Genomic DNA, 17,137 nt, shown 5'->3' on the forward strand with positions numbered 1-17,137 from the left:
TTTTCAATTTTAGAACATTATGAACGAGAACGATATGTTTTACTGGTTATCTATTAATCGAAATGTTTTGATATGGTATACTAACCTTAATTTTAAACTGTATACTATTTGAATTCAATACTTTGGTTCTTAAAAATGAAAAATCCTACTTTAAAAAATCTTACTAATCCGAATTTCGGAAAACCTCCAGATACTCAAAATGAGGTTTGTACAAACTGTTAATTAAGTTTTAACACACGTGCTAGAACTAGGTTATATTTTAGCTCTTAATGAAACTAGGAGAGCCCCATATAGCTAGTTTCAACTATATGGTTAATGAAGGATTAACCAAAGCTATAAAAAATTTAAGCCCTGTTGAATTTATTGTAAATGAAAGAAGAGTTAAATTTGTCATTACAGGAGGTAGCTTAGGAAAACCGCAAGTACCTTATGGTACCGTAGGAGTTTCAAATAATTTAATATATCCAACAGAATGTAGACAAAGAAATGCAACATATAGTGGAAAATTTTTGATTGATGTTGAGTGGTATGTTGATGGACAACTTCAACAACCATTTACAAAAGACTTGGGAAATATTCCAATAATGATTAAAGTATGGTATAGTATATATATTATATAGTATATTAACTACCTATATATAGTCAAACAGATGCAACTTAGAGAATCTGAATCCAGAAAAACTTGTGAAACATGGGGAACATGAGCAGGAATGGGGAGGTTATTTTGTTGTTAGTGGTTTAGAAAAACTTATAAGAATGTTGTTAATGACTAGAAGAAATTATCCTATTGCAATAAAGAGATCAGGTTGGAAAGGCAGAGGATCACTGTTTTCAGATGTAGGTGTATCAATTAGATGTGTTATGCAGGATGAAACAGCAACAGTAACGGAAATTATTATTATTTTGTATAACAACTATAAATATATATTTTTTAGAATAATGTACTACATTATGTGACAGATGGTACTGCTAAACTAATGTTTAGCAATAATAAGGTGCTCTATTATGCTCCGCTATGTTTACTTTTAAAATCTTTATGTAACTATACTGATCAGTATATCTACCAAAAGTTGATCAAGGGATTTGAAGATGATTTATATTATGTAGAGTAAGAATAATATATTTCTTTAATACAGTCAATTAATACTTAATTTTACAGTTGTTGTCAAAATATGTTGCGATTGATACATCTTGAGAAACTCCATACCCATGAAGATTGCAAAGCATATCTAGGAAAAATGTTTAGAGTAAAATTTTATGAATGCCCTTCATGGTACACAGATATACAAGTTGCTGATCTAATGTTGAAGAAATGTATTTTAATTCATTTAGATTCAAATGAAGATAAATTCAACTTATTAGTTTTTATGACTCAAAAATTGTTTAAATTTGCACAAGATAAATGTCAAATAGAGGGTGCTGATGCTGTTATGATGCAAGAAGTGCTGCAAGGTGATTTTATAGTTTGAAAATGCATTCACATATTTTATGTTGATATTCTTAGGTGGTCACTTGTACCTACAAATTATTAAAGAAAAATTGCAAGTATGGCTAAGTCAGTTAAGAAGAAGTTTTGAAAGTTTAGCACTAAGCACAAAATTTAAATTTGCTCAGACTGACATATTACAAGCTGCCAAGAGGACTGGTGGATTTGAACAGAGTTTGAGGTTGTTTTTAGCAACAGGAAATATTCAGAGTATAAGTGGTTTAGGATTAATGCAAGATAAGGGATTATGTATAATTGCAGAGAATATTAACAGAATGCGTTACATGTCTCATTTTCGGGCTGTTCATAGGTATGTAACGGCGTAAAAGTTATTTATAACCTTTCAATTATAATGTTTATTATTTAGAGGGTCATTCTTTCAAGAGATGAGAACCACAGAAGCTCGTCAATTGCTTCCTGATGCATGGGGTTTTATATGTCCAGTGCACACACCTGATGGATCACCTTGTGGTTTATTAAATCACTTGACAATGAAATGCATTATTACTGACACACCTGATCAAAAAAAAGTTAATAATATACCAATTATTCTCTCGGAAGTTGGAATGGTTCCGATTAATTATGTTAGTAGTAAAGATATCAATAATAGCTATGTAGTACAGCTTGATGGAAAAATAATAGGTATAAAAATGGAATATTTAAACTGAATGCATATTAATTAAACCAATTGTTACAGGCTATTTATTAAAAGAAATAGCGCCAAAGGTAGTTAATAAATTGCGATTACTAAAAATAGAAGGCAAAGAAGTTCCTCATACATTAGAAATAGTGTTGGTCCCATTTAAGAAAATAAAAGCTCAATATCCTGGTATATTCTTATTTACCGGTCCCTCACGTATGATGAGACCATTGAAAAATCTTTACGTTGACAAGATTGAGTTGGTAGGAACTTTTGAACAAGTTTATTTGGATATATGTGTCTGTCCAGATGAAGCATATGCAGGTAAGTCTTATTTATTTTATATTAAATATTAGTGTTTGTTTCTAAATGTCAGATATTGATTACTTTCTCCTTGCTATTGCCTGTAGAGACAGATTAGTGACCGCCCTGAGGTCAAAATTCGACCACAATGTATTAAAAAATTAATCATATTTCTCTCATAATAGGACATATTTAAAAACGATATGTTACCAAAACTTGTTTTTGCCGTTTTGTTTTTCAATATAATCAGAAATGATCAACTACATTTATACATAACATTAATTAAAATAATAAATCTCTGTATATTAAAACATTAAAATATATACAGACTATCTCAAGAACTAACACTCACTAACATTTTTTTTTTAAACATTAATTTGTTTTCTCTACAAAAAGTGTAAAATATAACTTTACGTGACCATACTATTCATAATCGTTTTTTATCCAAATCTGCCATAAATCTGTAATAATTCCAACAATACGGGAATAACCGAAAGTATCACAAAATATTAAATAACACTGCTTAAAATTAAATTCGTTTAATAATGTTTTAACCATTTTCAGTTTCCATTTTAATATCGTTTCATATATAAAAATAAAAACACTCACTTAATTTTAAGGAACACTATCCTTTATTATATTTTATAAACTTCTTCTTAAAATTCTCTTGCCCCCCCGACATTCGATTCTAGTACGTTATTTGGGTTGGGCCTGTTTAGATATTTTGTATCACCAAACTGACAGCTATTACAGGCTATACTTGATTTGGGCATTTTTGGCTTTAGTGGAATATATTTAATTGTAGCATATATTACACAAAGATATTAGGCTTAAAATTCTTTCTTATTATAAGCTTTAACCTTGCCGAATTGCATGCCACCATGTGCGTTTTCCTCAAGAAAGGAGGCTAAGCCGACCAATAATAGACGTTAGAAAACATCTGAAAATACCTTAAACGAAATACAAAAGTTAGGAAATGCTAAAGCTAGACTGAGAAACCTGCTGGAATGCTATGCCTGCCGATTTTGTAGTTTGTTATAGTTCATTGAAAAGCACTAAACGCTTAAGAAATTAAGGGATAGGAGTAAATCGATTAACCACAACATTAAAAATGTGTATGAATCCATCATAAAGTTGCATAATAACTGTCTCTAATGATGGAGGAAGTTCTCTATACCACTCTGTAGTTATAACCCACCTGATTCAAGATTCCTGATGACAATCTAAAGGAATTAAGGATTGTGGGAAAACATTATTTCAATGTCTTCGCGTTGTACTTACACCAGCAATTATTCCGACATTTCGAAATAAGAGACAGCAAACATTGTAAAAACTGCCAATAAGTTTTAATTGTTGGAAAAGTATTTATGAAGATCATGCAAATGAGATTTCAATGGGCTAGTAATGAAATAACAGATGAAGAGGAAGCTAAATTGCAGTTGTGCAGAAAAACTTTTCGTACTCCGCCAGTATTAGATATGGATTGTACAATTGCTGTGCTTTCTACTGTATATACTAGCCCTCACTGTGGGCAACTTTAAAGGCTTAACATGTTCCCCAAAAAATTAGCATTTGCTGCGTATGAATGCGAATTTATTTATCAAATTAATTCGAGATCCGAGTTGGTGATCGTCAAGGAGATATCATCTCTTCAGCGTTTTTCATTATAATAGTAGATGCAATTACGGGTAAGGTATTTAGAAAGAGACAAATTGTAAATGAAGTTATTCATCTAAGCTGTGCAGAGTTGAGAACACTCCAGAACTGCATGGCTATTGAATGAAAGGATGAATGGGAGGCATCGAAAACAGATCCGAAAAAGACCTGGATCAAGATCATAGAAGGTGATCTGAAAAGTAACATTGTCCGAGGAGAAACCGATTGCGGTCGATTGCTAGCTATGTAGAGATGTATTCATAAAATGAAGTAGGTGCGACACGAACGTCGAATATTGGTTAAGTAGACACTGTTCCAGAGTGCCGGCTATGGATTGATGACCAAAAAATTTAAACTGAGATTTAAATTCTTATAGTATAAATCATATAAAACAATAAATTGTCTGCTTCCGTCTTGCCGGTTCAAGTGTTGATTTTAATCGATAAAATGAAAATGGAAAAACTCTTTAAATAACGAAATGATAATTCGCTTAAATATTATCACTAAAATGTAAGTATCGAAAAGTAAGTTATGAGTTTTTGAAATATTTAATATAATATATATTTAATTTATAAAATTCGATTATATAATTCATAGTCGAATTACACTCGTTGGAAACCAAATGTCAAATGTGAAATGAAAATTCCCTATATTTAAAATTACAAAGTCACATTTTAGGACAAAAACGTATATGTATACTTTTATACGTCTTAAATTTTAATCAATACTCATGGTAGATAAGTTTTACACATATTTGTTGTATAAAGAAGTGCCAAATCATTAAATGTCAAATATCGCAAAATATCGAGGTTATGTGACCTCGTCATTTTTACAAAACAAATCGAGCGCGTCGCTTATTCTGTTCGATGTTTTCCGGACTTAGTATACTTACAACATCTTTAAAGAACGTGTTCAAGATGACTCCCAACGTAATCTTTGTTTTGGGCGGCCCGGGCGCTGGAAAAGGAACTCAGTGCACTAAAATAGTCGAAAACTTTGGTTATGTGCATCTATCTGCCGGAGATCTCTTGCGGGAAGAGAGAGCAAAACCGGGATCTAAATTTGGGGAGTTGATAGAAAGCTATATTAAGGAAGGAAAAATTGTTCCGGTAGAAATAACCTGCAGCTTGTTAGAGCAAGCTATGAAGCAGTCTGGTAAAGAGAACTTTCTTATTGATGGATTCCCTCGCAACCAAGACAATTTGGAAGGTTGGAACAGAGTTATGGCAGAGAAAGTAAATCTAAAGTTTGTATTAGTATTTGAGTGTCCACTGGAGGTTTGTACTGATCGTTGTTTAAAAAGGGGTGCAACCAGTGGAAGAGTAGACGATAATCTTGAGAGTCTTCGAAAACGTATAAACACGTATTTAACAGAAACAAAACCCATCATAGACTACTATGGAAACCTTAATCTAGTGAGACAAATTGATGCAACTAGATCTGTGGATGAAGTATTTAGTGATGTGGAAAAATTGTTTCGTTCAGGATCTGGTGACAAATAATGCAATATAGCAAAATTAAATTAAATTTAATCTTATCATTCCTAATAATAGCTCACTTTGATTCAAAGATAACAATAGATAAGCAAACAGAAAAATTAAGATAATGTTTCTTAGTCATGTTCCTAATATCAGTTCATTTATTGACATTAGTACATATTTAAGTGTATGTGTTAAGATCAGCAACTAAGAAATAAGAATTTCTTTATATAATTTTAAACATAACTAACCTTATATGGGCTAGTCAGTTCTTTATAAGCTTAATAGAATTTGGTACATTTTTAAATAATGATATTTGTGTTGTTATATGTGATTTATTTTTAAGACAACCAGATGAAGAACCAAAAACTTAACTGTTGTATGTAGTAAATTGTGAATAAAGAATATTAAATTATTGATATTTATGGTTTTCTTATTGTCAACCTTGAAGTTACAGTAACTATATTGGTAAATGGCACTATAATTAAATTGTTGTTTAGCATACATCACAATATACAAGGTGTATATGAACTTGTTTTTTATAACATAATTACTAGAATAACCTGGATATCAAACTTGATGTGACTAAAGGTTTTAATTAATACTTTTGTTCTTAACATCATTTAGTAAAATAATAACGGTTGAAGTAAGTATTACACCTGGCCACACAGATTAGCGATATTGTTTAATTTTGGTAAGCAAAAATAGACTTTTTGTTGGTTTAAAACTAATAATTCTACACAAAACTTTGTAATCAATATGATATTTTATAAAAATTAGTCTTGTGAAAAAATATTTCTAAATATTCTTTTACGCATATATCGCCAATAAAATTTTCAATAAATCTGTTTATAAAAATAGTTTTGATTTCTTGTAATATACATAATTTTATTTTAAACTTGATCGACCAATAATACATTATTATTTAAAGTTCAAATATCTTAATATATATCGTTTAAAATCTTATTGTCAATTCTTTTTAAACGGTGGATAATTTATAGGTGTAACAACGCATATGGAATTGTCTAAAATAGAATTCATGTCTAACTTGGCCCAATTAATACCTATGCCTGATTGCAACCAAAGCCCAAGAAATATGTACCAGTGTCAGATGGGTAAACAAACTATGGGTACGCCATGTCACAATTGGGATCTTCAGTCTGAAACCAAACTTTATCGTTTGCAAACTCCAAGTACACCATTATTTAGGCCAGTCCATCATGATGAAATAAGTTTGGATGATTTCGCCATGGGCACTAATGCTATTGTTGCAGTCATTAGTTATACAGTAATACAATATTTATTTATATTTTGCAATTAACATTACTGATAATCTCATTGGCAGGGATACGACATGGAAGATGCCATGATTATAAACAAAGCTTCAGAAGAACGAGGCCTCGCTCATGGTTCAATTTATAAGTCAGAATTTGTACAGCTTGATCACGAAAGTTCATATTTTAGTAGAAATCCAGAAAGTGAACATTTGGCAAAACATCTAGGTAATTTTTTTATATTTACAAATGTATCCAAAAACAGTCAACAAAGTATGGTAATTATTATCTTATTAAACATAACAAAATAAATATGATAAAAAATTAAATAAAAACTTTGGAACATAACAGATAAACATATTTTACAGATGAGGATGGTTTGCCATATATCGGGAGAAGAATGATCGAAGGTGAACCACTATATTCCTATTTTAATGGTGACAGATCGATGTACGTCGTGGTAGGCTTTAAAGGCAAAGAAGAATGTTTCATTCATAGCATTAAGATGTGTGGTACATTTGCTGCTAAATCAAATAAATGTTTTTGTATTACTTACAGAGTTCCGGTAAGTTTACTTATTTTCGGTATATATACTATATAGAGAGCATTTCAATAAACGTGGGTCAATATTTTGTGGTGAAATTTTGGTCAAAAAATAATCTTCAGCGACGAAGCACATTTTGAATCAATAGCTATATTCACACACATCTTATATTAAATATGCCTATCCACACGAAGTTTATCAGATCCCAATACGTCCACAAAAAATATTGTTTGGTATGGATTTTGAGCCGGCGACTTCATTGGTCCGTCAACCTGCTTGTGTTTCAACAGCGACCTTTATTGAGCATTATATTTGAATCATTAATTAAAAAAAGTAGAAAAAATATAGCTTTATATATGTACTGTTCAACTATGTTATTAAAAACTGCGAATTTTACTAAAGATTTATTTTAGTAATTAGTTTCTATCGTCTTTTTTTAGCGTAACCCAAGTGTTGGTGATAAATTTGCCAGTAGAGCAGGTCAAAAAGGCATCTGTTCTCAAAAATGGCCGTCAGAAGATTTACCTTTCACAGAAACAGGTAGGTCCAATGATTGTTACCATCATTTATTATAATACAGATGCATAATTAATACTTATTTTCGTTTAGGATTGGTACCTGATATAGTTTTCAATCCTCACGGCTTTCCTTCTCGAATGACTATTGCTATGATGATTGAGCTTATGGCCGGTAAATCGGCAGCGTTACACGGTTTGGTACATGATGCCACTCCATTTAGATTTACTGAGGATGATACAGCAATTAACTATTTTGGTAGACTTTTAGAAATGGGTGGATATAACTATTATGGGACTGAAACCTTATATTCAGGAATTGACGGTAGAGAAATGTCAGCTATGATATTTTTTGGAATTGTTCACTATCAAAGATTAAGACATATGGTGTCAGATAAGTGGCAGGTAAAAATGTGTTTATAAAAAAAGAACATTAACATGAAAATTAGAAATATTAGGTGTGGTAATTAACCATAAATGTTTAGAAATTTTATGGTGCATACAAGCATACAATCTATATGTATATATTAGTCTGAAGTCAGAATATAACGAAGCCGTGGTAGATGTTAAAGTACCTGTTATAATCAATTAATTTTAAATATTCTGAATAGAAGCAATTTTCTATTACATTCCAATAAAGCGAACCACAACAGGTTTCAGTTAATAGAATACATTTCGTAAAAACAGTTCAGTCAAATAGCTAATGACAATCATCTAAGAGCAAGAGGAGTTGATTTAAGAAGTTTATTTATGAAGAAGATACAAAAAAATGACAAAACACTATGACAATACCGTTTTTGTCGGGACCTATAAGTTGGTTAGTTTATCGCATCAAACGTAAGGGATAAAAATTATGTATTTTTTGTTATGAAATACATGCTTAATTCTATAGTCAGCGGAATACGATAGTTTTTATAGAAAAAACATTTAATATTAAATACCGTACCTAATAAATTATTTTATCTACCTCTCGCTTATTGATCATTTCTAATATTGACGTAAATAAACTCATAAGTTTTATATTTAATGAACCATTCAGTTTTCCAGGTTTTCAAAATTAACAATTTGAAGATGAATTTAAAGTGAATATTTTTGAAAGTATTCATATTATCGTTCAAATCACTAAAAAAGAAAATAAAATACTTTTTGATAAAAGGTATTTTATGTTTGTTTTTTGCATCGATATAACTCAATTATAAGTCTATTGGGTTTGAGAAAAACAAAGGTTTTTGCGATGCTTTCAGCGACTCAGTTCCACCCAATCCATTTAATCATATTTCATATTTTTTTGCTTCTGATTAAAAGAAAAAAATTATTCTTAAATATCGAATTAATAATATTTTTTAATTGAATGTAATTTTTATAGGTAAGATCAACTGGTCCAGTTGATGTCGTTACCAAACAGCCAATTAAGGGAAGGAAAAAAGGTGGTGGTGTAAGATTTGGAGAAATGGAAAGAGACGCCCTCATAAGTCACGGGGTCTCGTTCTTGTTACAAGATAGGTTACTTAATTGTTCTGACAAAACAACAGTAAATATAGCAGATTATTTTTAATTTAGTAACACTATCTTTTTTTTTCTTTTTAGGTAAATATTTGTATAAAATGTGGATCTATTCTGAGCCCGATTACTGTGATAGTTAAAAAGTCCGATAAATCACATTTGGTTGAAACAAAAAAATCGTGCAGATTATGCAACGACGGATCCAACATCTCCCAACTTCAAATTCCATATATTTTTAAGTTTTTTGTTGCAGAATTGGCTTCATGTAATATTAGAGTTAAAATAAATTGTGAAAATATCTGATGAGTTACATAGGGAATAAAATATTTTAATAATTTGTCTTCTAAAAATGTTTCATTTCCTGATAAATAAATAACGTAATAATTGAAAAACTTGAACTTTGATCCTAAAATATTTTTGGGTATTATGTCTTATTATCTTTGAATGATTGAAACGATCGAACATTATTGTGTTTTACCTACAAAGTATACTTTTTTTTTGAGTAAAATATTTATCAGAATAATACCATATTTTGAAATGTGTTGATTATTCAAATGACTCCAGTTAATATTAATTGATAACAAGTGATATCTTAACATGAGCTTCATAAGTCAACTTAATGAATTGATTAAAATATTATTATCTTTATAAAATTATGAAGTGAGTTAAAATTTTGTACAATAGAGATGAGTTAGCTCTACATATGCTTCCAGATATAATCTGCAATTTAGCGCTATTATGAAGATGCTAAGAGTTGACCTAATATTAATTAATAATTCGGTATTAATTTACTCTGAATTAGCTTTTATAATTTATCCCCAATTAAAGCTAATCAAATTCATATAACACTTAATCACGCTCTAAGTTCTAATTTAACAGTGATGCCATTAACATTTTTTATATTCTTAATCACTTATTACGTTGAGTCCAGTTGAGCAATCAGGGGTTCTAAGTAGCTTATGTGGTTTATTCTTTATAATGAACATATTATTTTTCGCTCCTTGCACGTGTATTAAGGACGAAATGACGGCCAGAATTTTTAATATGTTTTTTGTTTTGTTAATTATATTTTAGAGTCTCTCTTTAAACTGGATCTACTGCTTAACGTGGGCTCCAAATCACTGTTCCTCGTCTTTAAGCCTACCGTCTGACGAGTGACCAACTTGGAGATCATCTCAGAAGACATCCGGTCTTATCCAACCTGGTTACTGGGATCAGATTCTTTGTTTGATTTTATACTCTTGCCTTTTGGACAATCACAAATATAAATTTACGAACATGCTTCGGCAGGATTGGATCCTGCGACTATCGTAATAGTAGGAGGACCATCTTGTCTCCGTGACCATTACGCCAACCAAACCTTCTGTTTCTAATCTCCAATTCGAGGTGAATTTACAGTGTTCCATAATATTTTCTTCGGGAATCAGCGTACGACTCTTGATATGAAATACCCAGAACATGTAACCCGTAGATTATATTTCGTTTAAACATTTTATTATGCCCTTTTACCCATCAAACAACCTATTCCTAATATGTTTTCATGTTAATGTGAATATGTCAGTACCCTTCATTTAGCGCTAACATATTGATTTGCAACAGTTTTGGAATAATTTTATAATAGTTACTTAATAAGTTGTAAGCTTAACAGGAACTTGGATTTGTTCACTACTATCCGCCATATCTTGTTTTAGTGATACCTAGACTAACATTAATATAAAATATCTAGATTTAAAATATTTCACTCATATTAACTATGTTCATTTAATTTCATTTATATCTAACTTTGGACTAATCCTAATGACATTTCAAATGATATTTCCTACAATGCAATATAATAATATCACATGATTGTGCATGCATCATAATCACCAATATGCTATCTTTTTTTCAGGTGAATATAAAAACATTAATAACCTTAAACACATTTTTATTTCATGTACTATGAATATACAAAAATCTATTCTACAAATAATGGCACTGTGCTCTTTGTTTTATTTTAAGATCGAGAACATGCTTCCAGATATGCAATGAGATCCGCTCGATCTTGAGGCTTTCTGAGCCCAGCAAATACCATTTTTGTTCCAGGGATATACTTTTTGGGATTTTCTAGATATTCGAATAACGTTGTTTGGCCCCATGTGATATCTAAAACATTAAATTCAAAGTGATCAAAAAATATATATTTTGAATGCAATCCTTTTAAGCATAACTTTAAATTAAATCGTGCTGATTTATTCGCAATAAATATAACATAATCTATGCACTTTATACTAGTATCTTTGACATAAACTAAACTAAAGTCATAAAACTCATAAATTGTAGTTTAAATAAAGTATATATACTAAAAATAGTTACTCTACTATTCAAATTTCAAATAGTAAACATTTGGTAGATAAAGGTATTTACAAACAGTATTAAATAGGTATTATCTCTGTAAAAGATCTGTTTATTATGTCTACAAGTGTGTTTAAATTAGCTAAATCAAGTTGATTTGACTAAAAGCACTACTTAGTACAGTTCTGATGTTCTTCTATGTTAAGTGGCAGAAAAAGACTTCAGATTTTCAAATAAATATAAAATTTTAAAATTATATATTTATATTAAAAAAATATTACAAATTTACTTTACCAATAATTTACAATATACCTTTAGTTTTATTAGCATCTGTGTAAGCAAAACCAGGAGCTTGGCCTGTCTTTCTTCCGAATAAACCGTGTAAGTTAGGACCTGTTTTATGTCTACCCCCTGGTTCACAAGTGTGGCACTGCGAACATCTTTGGATAAAAATCTTCTTTCCTCTTTCGACGTCCCCAACCGGTAAACTCATCTTATATGTTAATTAACAAACAACTGGAACTTTAAACACAATTTATAATATATATACAACTTATAGAAACCGCAATATTATACGTGTGAATTTATAAAAACAGCAAAGGCGGAGAGGTTAGTTTATATAAATACAAATAGAATAAAGATATTAACAATGACGTCATCCCTCGACGTTTTTATTGTTGCATTAATCTTGTGCAATCGAAGTACATATTGCGAAAACGTACTCTTTAAACGCACTATCTTTACATGAATTAAACCCTTAATTATATTAAGTTTTAATACAATGTGTACTTGATCATACTTCACTCTAGGCGAATAATCCTAATTAATATTTCTACACATGTAAATTTTACATGCTCTATCTTGTAATTAATACATGTTTCAAAAGTTGGATATGAAATAAAAATAAATTTGTAAATGTTGTTTAATTATATAACTTTCTCAGTCTTTATTTGAGTTGAGAAAAATTATTAAAAAGTGTTAATATGCAAAGGTGTTCAAGCCGCTAAATATTTTTAGATTTAATTGCGAATGAAATCTGGCTGTTTGTTGGAATGTTGGCATACCCAAATCTTGAAACCACTTGTTAAAAATATTTCCGTAACACAATAAGTTGTTAAAATAGCTAAAGAAAATCAGTCAGATTCTTGTTCCTATTTTCACAAGGTTACCGCAGTTGAGTTGATTAATTTCGATGATAATACTGAAATGAATTATTTTTGTTCAATTTTGTTTCTGCGAACTACTTCTTTGAATTCTTGTTTTTTTTTTGCTTAGCTTTTGCGTGTATATTCTATAATTAATTTTTAAATTAAATAAGGTGCGATTAATCAGGTATTGATAATACCATCATCAATACCTAGCCTGAGTTCGGAAGAACAGTTCTGTAAGTCTCACAATGACAGATAATCGACCTAGTAATTTTTTTGCGATTTAAATTAATCTTTTTCTTGAGGTGGATCCAGTAACTTCAAATAACGTATTTAACTCTTACTGTTGATAATAAGTCTTAATTTAACTATTTTGTGAACATGCTTAGATAAGGAACAGCACAGCAAAAAAACAAATATTAATAGAAATGCACACTTTTAGACCTATTTTAAGACTTGAATTAATACTTATGATATAATAATGTTTACTTCAATTTATTATATTTATTGAATATTAACTAATTAATGATTTTCAACAAGGTCAACCTTTGTCGGTCGAAATTTAACGTCAAAAGCTCATACTCTTAAAAACGTAAAGTCAATAAGAAATTACTCAAATAGTTCTACGATAGTATAACATATTATTGACTTAAATGGAAATCATTTAAACACTATGTAATTCAAATTTTTCCTACTGTCTAACATGCCCCCTTAACAACAATAAATAAATAGGAATTAACTTGTCATTTAAATGTACTTGTAAATTAACTACAATAAATATAAGCAGAACTTTTAAATCCCTACCAGAATAAGAAAAATATTATTCTTTGTTGTGCAGCGCACGAGAACTAGAGTAAAATAAATAAACATGAAAATCCAACTGTAATAAATCAAGATTTATTGAAATGAGACATTTGGCAAATCTACATTTTTTATCTACTTCTTAAATCCATTTCTCCTTAAATGATAAGTCAAATATAAATAATTGTAAACCATAGGATTGTATTGTCAAAGAGTAGACTGTTTATCTTTGATATTAATTAGTATTAAAACATGTTTATATTAAGACGTATCGGCTGTATAACTGCAGAGCTATCTCGATAAACGGCAAACATCTAAAGAATATAAAAAATAATAATGACTTTTTATATATTTATAAATATTAAAAACTTTCTCTATAAATTATTATTAATACTACTTAGAAAAATCTTTAAATATTAGGAAATTACAATATTAAGAACTTATATGTATAAATGGCACGTCCATGTACTTACCCCAAAAAAAGTCCCACGAAAACATATATTGTTGTTGGTCACATATCTTATTTAGTGCAACCAGGAAACCACTCGGCAGTGCAAAAACATTAATATACATAAATATTTATATTTTATTTGTTTAATTTTTGCAGTGAAATAAATGTTAAATAATAATTAGTTAACTTTGAAAGAGACTAATTTTATTATTCGTTCTATGGAGTTGAATAGTGGCAGCTGTCATATAATTGTTCCATTTTAATTAATTCTATGGAAAGTAATCTTTTTGTACCCACAACAAATTTATTATAGAGTGGAATATTTGATCTTATTAAGTAAATCATATTTAGATATTATATTACAAGTAAAGTAACTTCAAACTAAAAATATCAGATATTAATTGTTTTAATTAATATTGTCAAAAGCAAAGCGCGTGATGAACTGTTTTTTGTGCTTATGTAATGTGTAAGTCAATTAGTTATTGAAGTGCCTATTTAAAGGTCAAGCATTTTATATCTAATAAATGAAGAACTTTAGAAAATATATTTAGGAGGTACAATATGAATACGCAATATAAAATATAGTTATCCTTGATAAATATCACTTAATTAGTTGAATAATACAATGCATTTAATATCAGAAAAAACTGCATTGATATTAGAAGCTGGCATTGAAGCACTAATCATTTTAAATTTATTGGACACCTTGACAGAATCATAAATCAACTACATTATTTTTGGTTTTATTTATAAAAAATTAAATTAGCACTTTTTCAATTAAATTTAGTTAATTGAATTTTAAGTCAGAAAATAAAATGTCAATAAAAGGTCCATTTTAGAAACTATTATAGAAAAAATATAATTTGTATGCAACAGTAAATACACTTTTAAAAAATAGTAATCATATATTCTTAGTAGAAATATAAAAATTAAACTATATATATATATTCCTTTTCTTTCTTAAATTTTTATTTTATCATGACTCCCTAGTTCTAATTTCATATATTAACAATCATTATCAAAGTAATGATCAACTAGTATATAATACAAATAAACTTAAAGTAAAACCTAAATAGTTTTTTCACCTTTCAATATTTTAAATGAAATAGCAAATTATTTTTCTATATTTATTAAAACAAACAGACTATGAATATTGGACATAAATAATTTATTTTGTATGGACATGAAACACACAAGGCATATTGTACAGAAATAATTTAAATTTTTATACTTAAAAATAAAATTGGCTAATTTGTACAGTCAATGATACGTGACACGTGATTAAAACTGTTCTTCGTATGCATTGAAATACTACTATTCTCTGTCATGATTGGAAAATAACAATACAAGATAAAGAAAACTGTACCTATGAACAATTTTGATATAATAAAACTATATCAGTGATAAATGTACAAGTGTTATTACATTCACTGTAATTCTAGGCTTTGTATCATTTATCTTATGTAAAAATAAATAAATGTTGTGTTAACAAATTTCTTAAAAAATTATACAACATATACACATTCCAGTGACACAAAGTAAAGAATTATCTTCTCATCCTAATAAATGTTTAACTGTATTGTAATTTTCCCTTCAACATTATGTTTGCAAATTTTACTTAGTGCTTGCTTGGAGGTATGCAATGAGGTCAGCACGTTCCTGAGGCTTTTTAAGACCAGCAAACACCATTTTGGTTCCAGGAATGTATTTCTTTGGGTTTTCAAGGTATTCAAATAAAGTATCTGGACCCCAAGTAATACCTAAAATGAAATTAAATTGTTAAACATTACTGCATATTTAAAATGCTTGTTAATATAAACATGATATATTCAAAGTGATACTGAGCAAGTATTCACTGATCACATACCTTTGGCTTTATTGGCATCGGTGTATGCAAAACCTGGAGCTTGACCTGTTTTTCTACCAAACAAACCATGTAGGTTTGGCCCAGTTTTATGTTTGCCACCAGCTTCTACTGTGTGGCACTGGGAACATCTTTGAACAAAGATTTTCTTTCCTTTTTCTACATCACCAGCTGGTACACCCATTTTGCAGGAAAATTAGTAAACTGGAACAATAACACACGTTTTAAAAGCAGTGGCCACGTGTTCTTTAATCTGATCATTATGTGGACCTTGAAATCCCGTATCTGGGATTATATAAACTATGATGAAACAATTGTAAATGTATTAACAATGACGTCATACACGTGATATTTTCGGGATTACCCTTGCATATGTGTCAAAAGTCAAAGTACGGTTAGAAAATCTCCGTAAAGATGTAACCTTAAAATGGGGTTTAAAAGTTGCACAATCAAATTTTGCTGTACAAGAGAATCTAAAAATTATTTTTTAATAGCCATTCATTTTGATTTTGAATAAATAATTTGAAAGTGACCGAAAAAAATGCATTCTACCTGATTTAATATATTACATAACCGTTATTAATAATTAGTATATTCAAATTAAATACATAATAGAGTAACTTTAAATATATTTTGGACGATAAATTACGTTGTTTTATTTTGCTCAGAAATGTAAATTTTTACTTACTATAACAGGTAAATTAACTTACAGTATATCAAAAGGCAACTACACAACAGCAACTTATCGAATGATCGATTTTTGCGGGCTAGAATTTTTGGCGGAGTGTTCCTATTCTGTTATAATATTGTAAAATATGTAGTAGTGTCTATCCTTGTCGTAAAGTAAAAGTGGAACGAAGAGACCAATAATCTCTGTTATATACCTTTTATATCCAAATATCAATATGTTATTTAATGGAAAAGATAGAATTAAAGATATGCTTATTTATCTAATAAATATATATTAGATTATTATATAACAATTGACAAAAATTTTAAATATTTGAGCGAATTTTTAATATACTATTTAAATTACAGTTTCCTATATTTTAACTAGTATAGTAGATGTACCATAGATAGCGCTTAATATGTTATAATTTACTGTTGTATCTCGTTTGCTGCTAGAGTTATATATCGTAT

General features: G+C 29.2%; 4 protein-coding genes across 5 annotated transcripts; 2 read left to right on the forward strand and 2 right to left on the reverse strand.

The window, feature by feature from the left end:
* Positions 1 to 46: 46 nt before the first annotated feature.
* On the forward strand, positions 47 to 9,739 carry RpI135 (RNA polymerase I subunit Rpl135). The gene is made up of 15 exons (XM_076397733.1): positions 47 to 204; positions 264 to 593; positions 643 to 882; positions 936 to 1,108; positions 1,160 to 1,452; positions 1,505 to 1,796; positions 1,854 to 2,128; positions 2,184 to 2,450; positions 6,565 to 6,851; positions 6,909 to 7,065; positions 7,206 to 7,402; positions 7,822 to 7,921; positions 7,991 to 8,301; positions 9,263 to 9,427; positions 9,484 to 9,739. The coding sequence occupies exons 1-15, from the start codon at positions 136 to 138 to the stop codon at positions 9,700 to 9,702; spliced, it is 3,375 nt and encodes a 1,124-aa protein (XP_076253848.1). The 5' UTR covers positions 47 to 135; the 3' UTR covers positions 9,703 to 9,739.
* Dak1 (cytidine/uridine monophosphate kinase Dak1) lies at positions 4,827 to 5,982 on the forward strand. The gene has a single exon (XM_076402941.1). The coding sequence runs from the start codon at positions 4,952 to 4,954 to the stop codon at positions 5,585 to 5,587; it is 636 nt and encodes a 211-aa protein (XP_076259056.1). The 5' UTR covers positions 4,827 to 4,951; the 3' UTR covers positions 5,588 to 5,982.
* Positions 9,740 to 11,309: 1,570 nt separating the features above from the next.
* Positions 11,310 to 12,379, reverse strand: LOC143199160 (cytochrome c). The gene is made up of 2 exons (XM_076408974.1): positions 12,046 to 12,379; positions 11,310 to 11,544 (listed from the first exon to the last, which is right to left on the reverse strand). Exons 1-2 carry the CDS (start codon positions 12,224 to 12,226, stop codon positions 11,396 to 11,398), a joined length of 330 nt encoding a protein of 109 aa, XP_076265089.1. The 5' UTR covers positions 12,227 to 12,379; the 3' UTR covers positions 11,310 to 11,395.
* A 2,867-nt stretch (positions 12,380 to 15,246) lies between these two features.
* Positions 15,247 to 16,847, reverse strand: LOC143196225 (cytochrome c). Of its 2 annotated transcripts, none has more exons than XM_076403912.1 (3): positions 16,708 to 16,847; positions 16,001 to 16,201; positions 15,247 to 15,893 (listed from the first exon to the last, which is right to left on the reverse strand). In XM_076403912.1, exons 2-3 carry the CDS (start codon positions 16,179 to 16,181, stop codon positions 15,748 to 15,750), a joined length of 327 nt encoding a protein of 108 aa, XP_076260027.1. In that variant the 5' UTR covers positions 16,182 to 16,201; positions 16,708 to 16,847; the 3' UTR covers positions 15,247 to 15,747. The 2 variants fall into 2 exon arrangements, with proteins under 2 accessions (XP_076260027.1, XP_076260095.1); XM_076403980.1 differs by having other exon boundaries at positions 16,686 to 16,796.
* Positions 16,848 to 17,137: the final 290 nt, after the last annotated feature.

Source organism: Rhynchophorus ferrugineus, unplaced genomic scaffold (assembly GCF_030347505.1).
Source record: "Rhynchophorus ferrugineus isolate W39M unplaced genomic scaffold, kcgeb_rfMv2 rfM1, whole genome shotgun sequence".
Classification (NCBI taxonomy): domain Eukaryota; kingdom Metazoa; phylum Arthropoda; class Insecta; order Coleoptera; family Curculionidae; genus Rhynchophorus; species Rhynchophorus ferrugineus.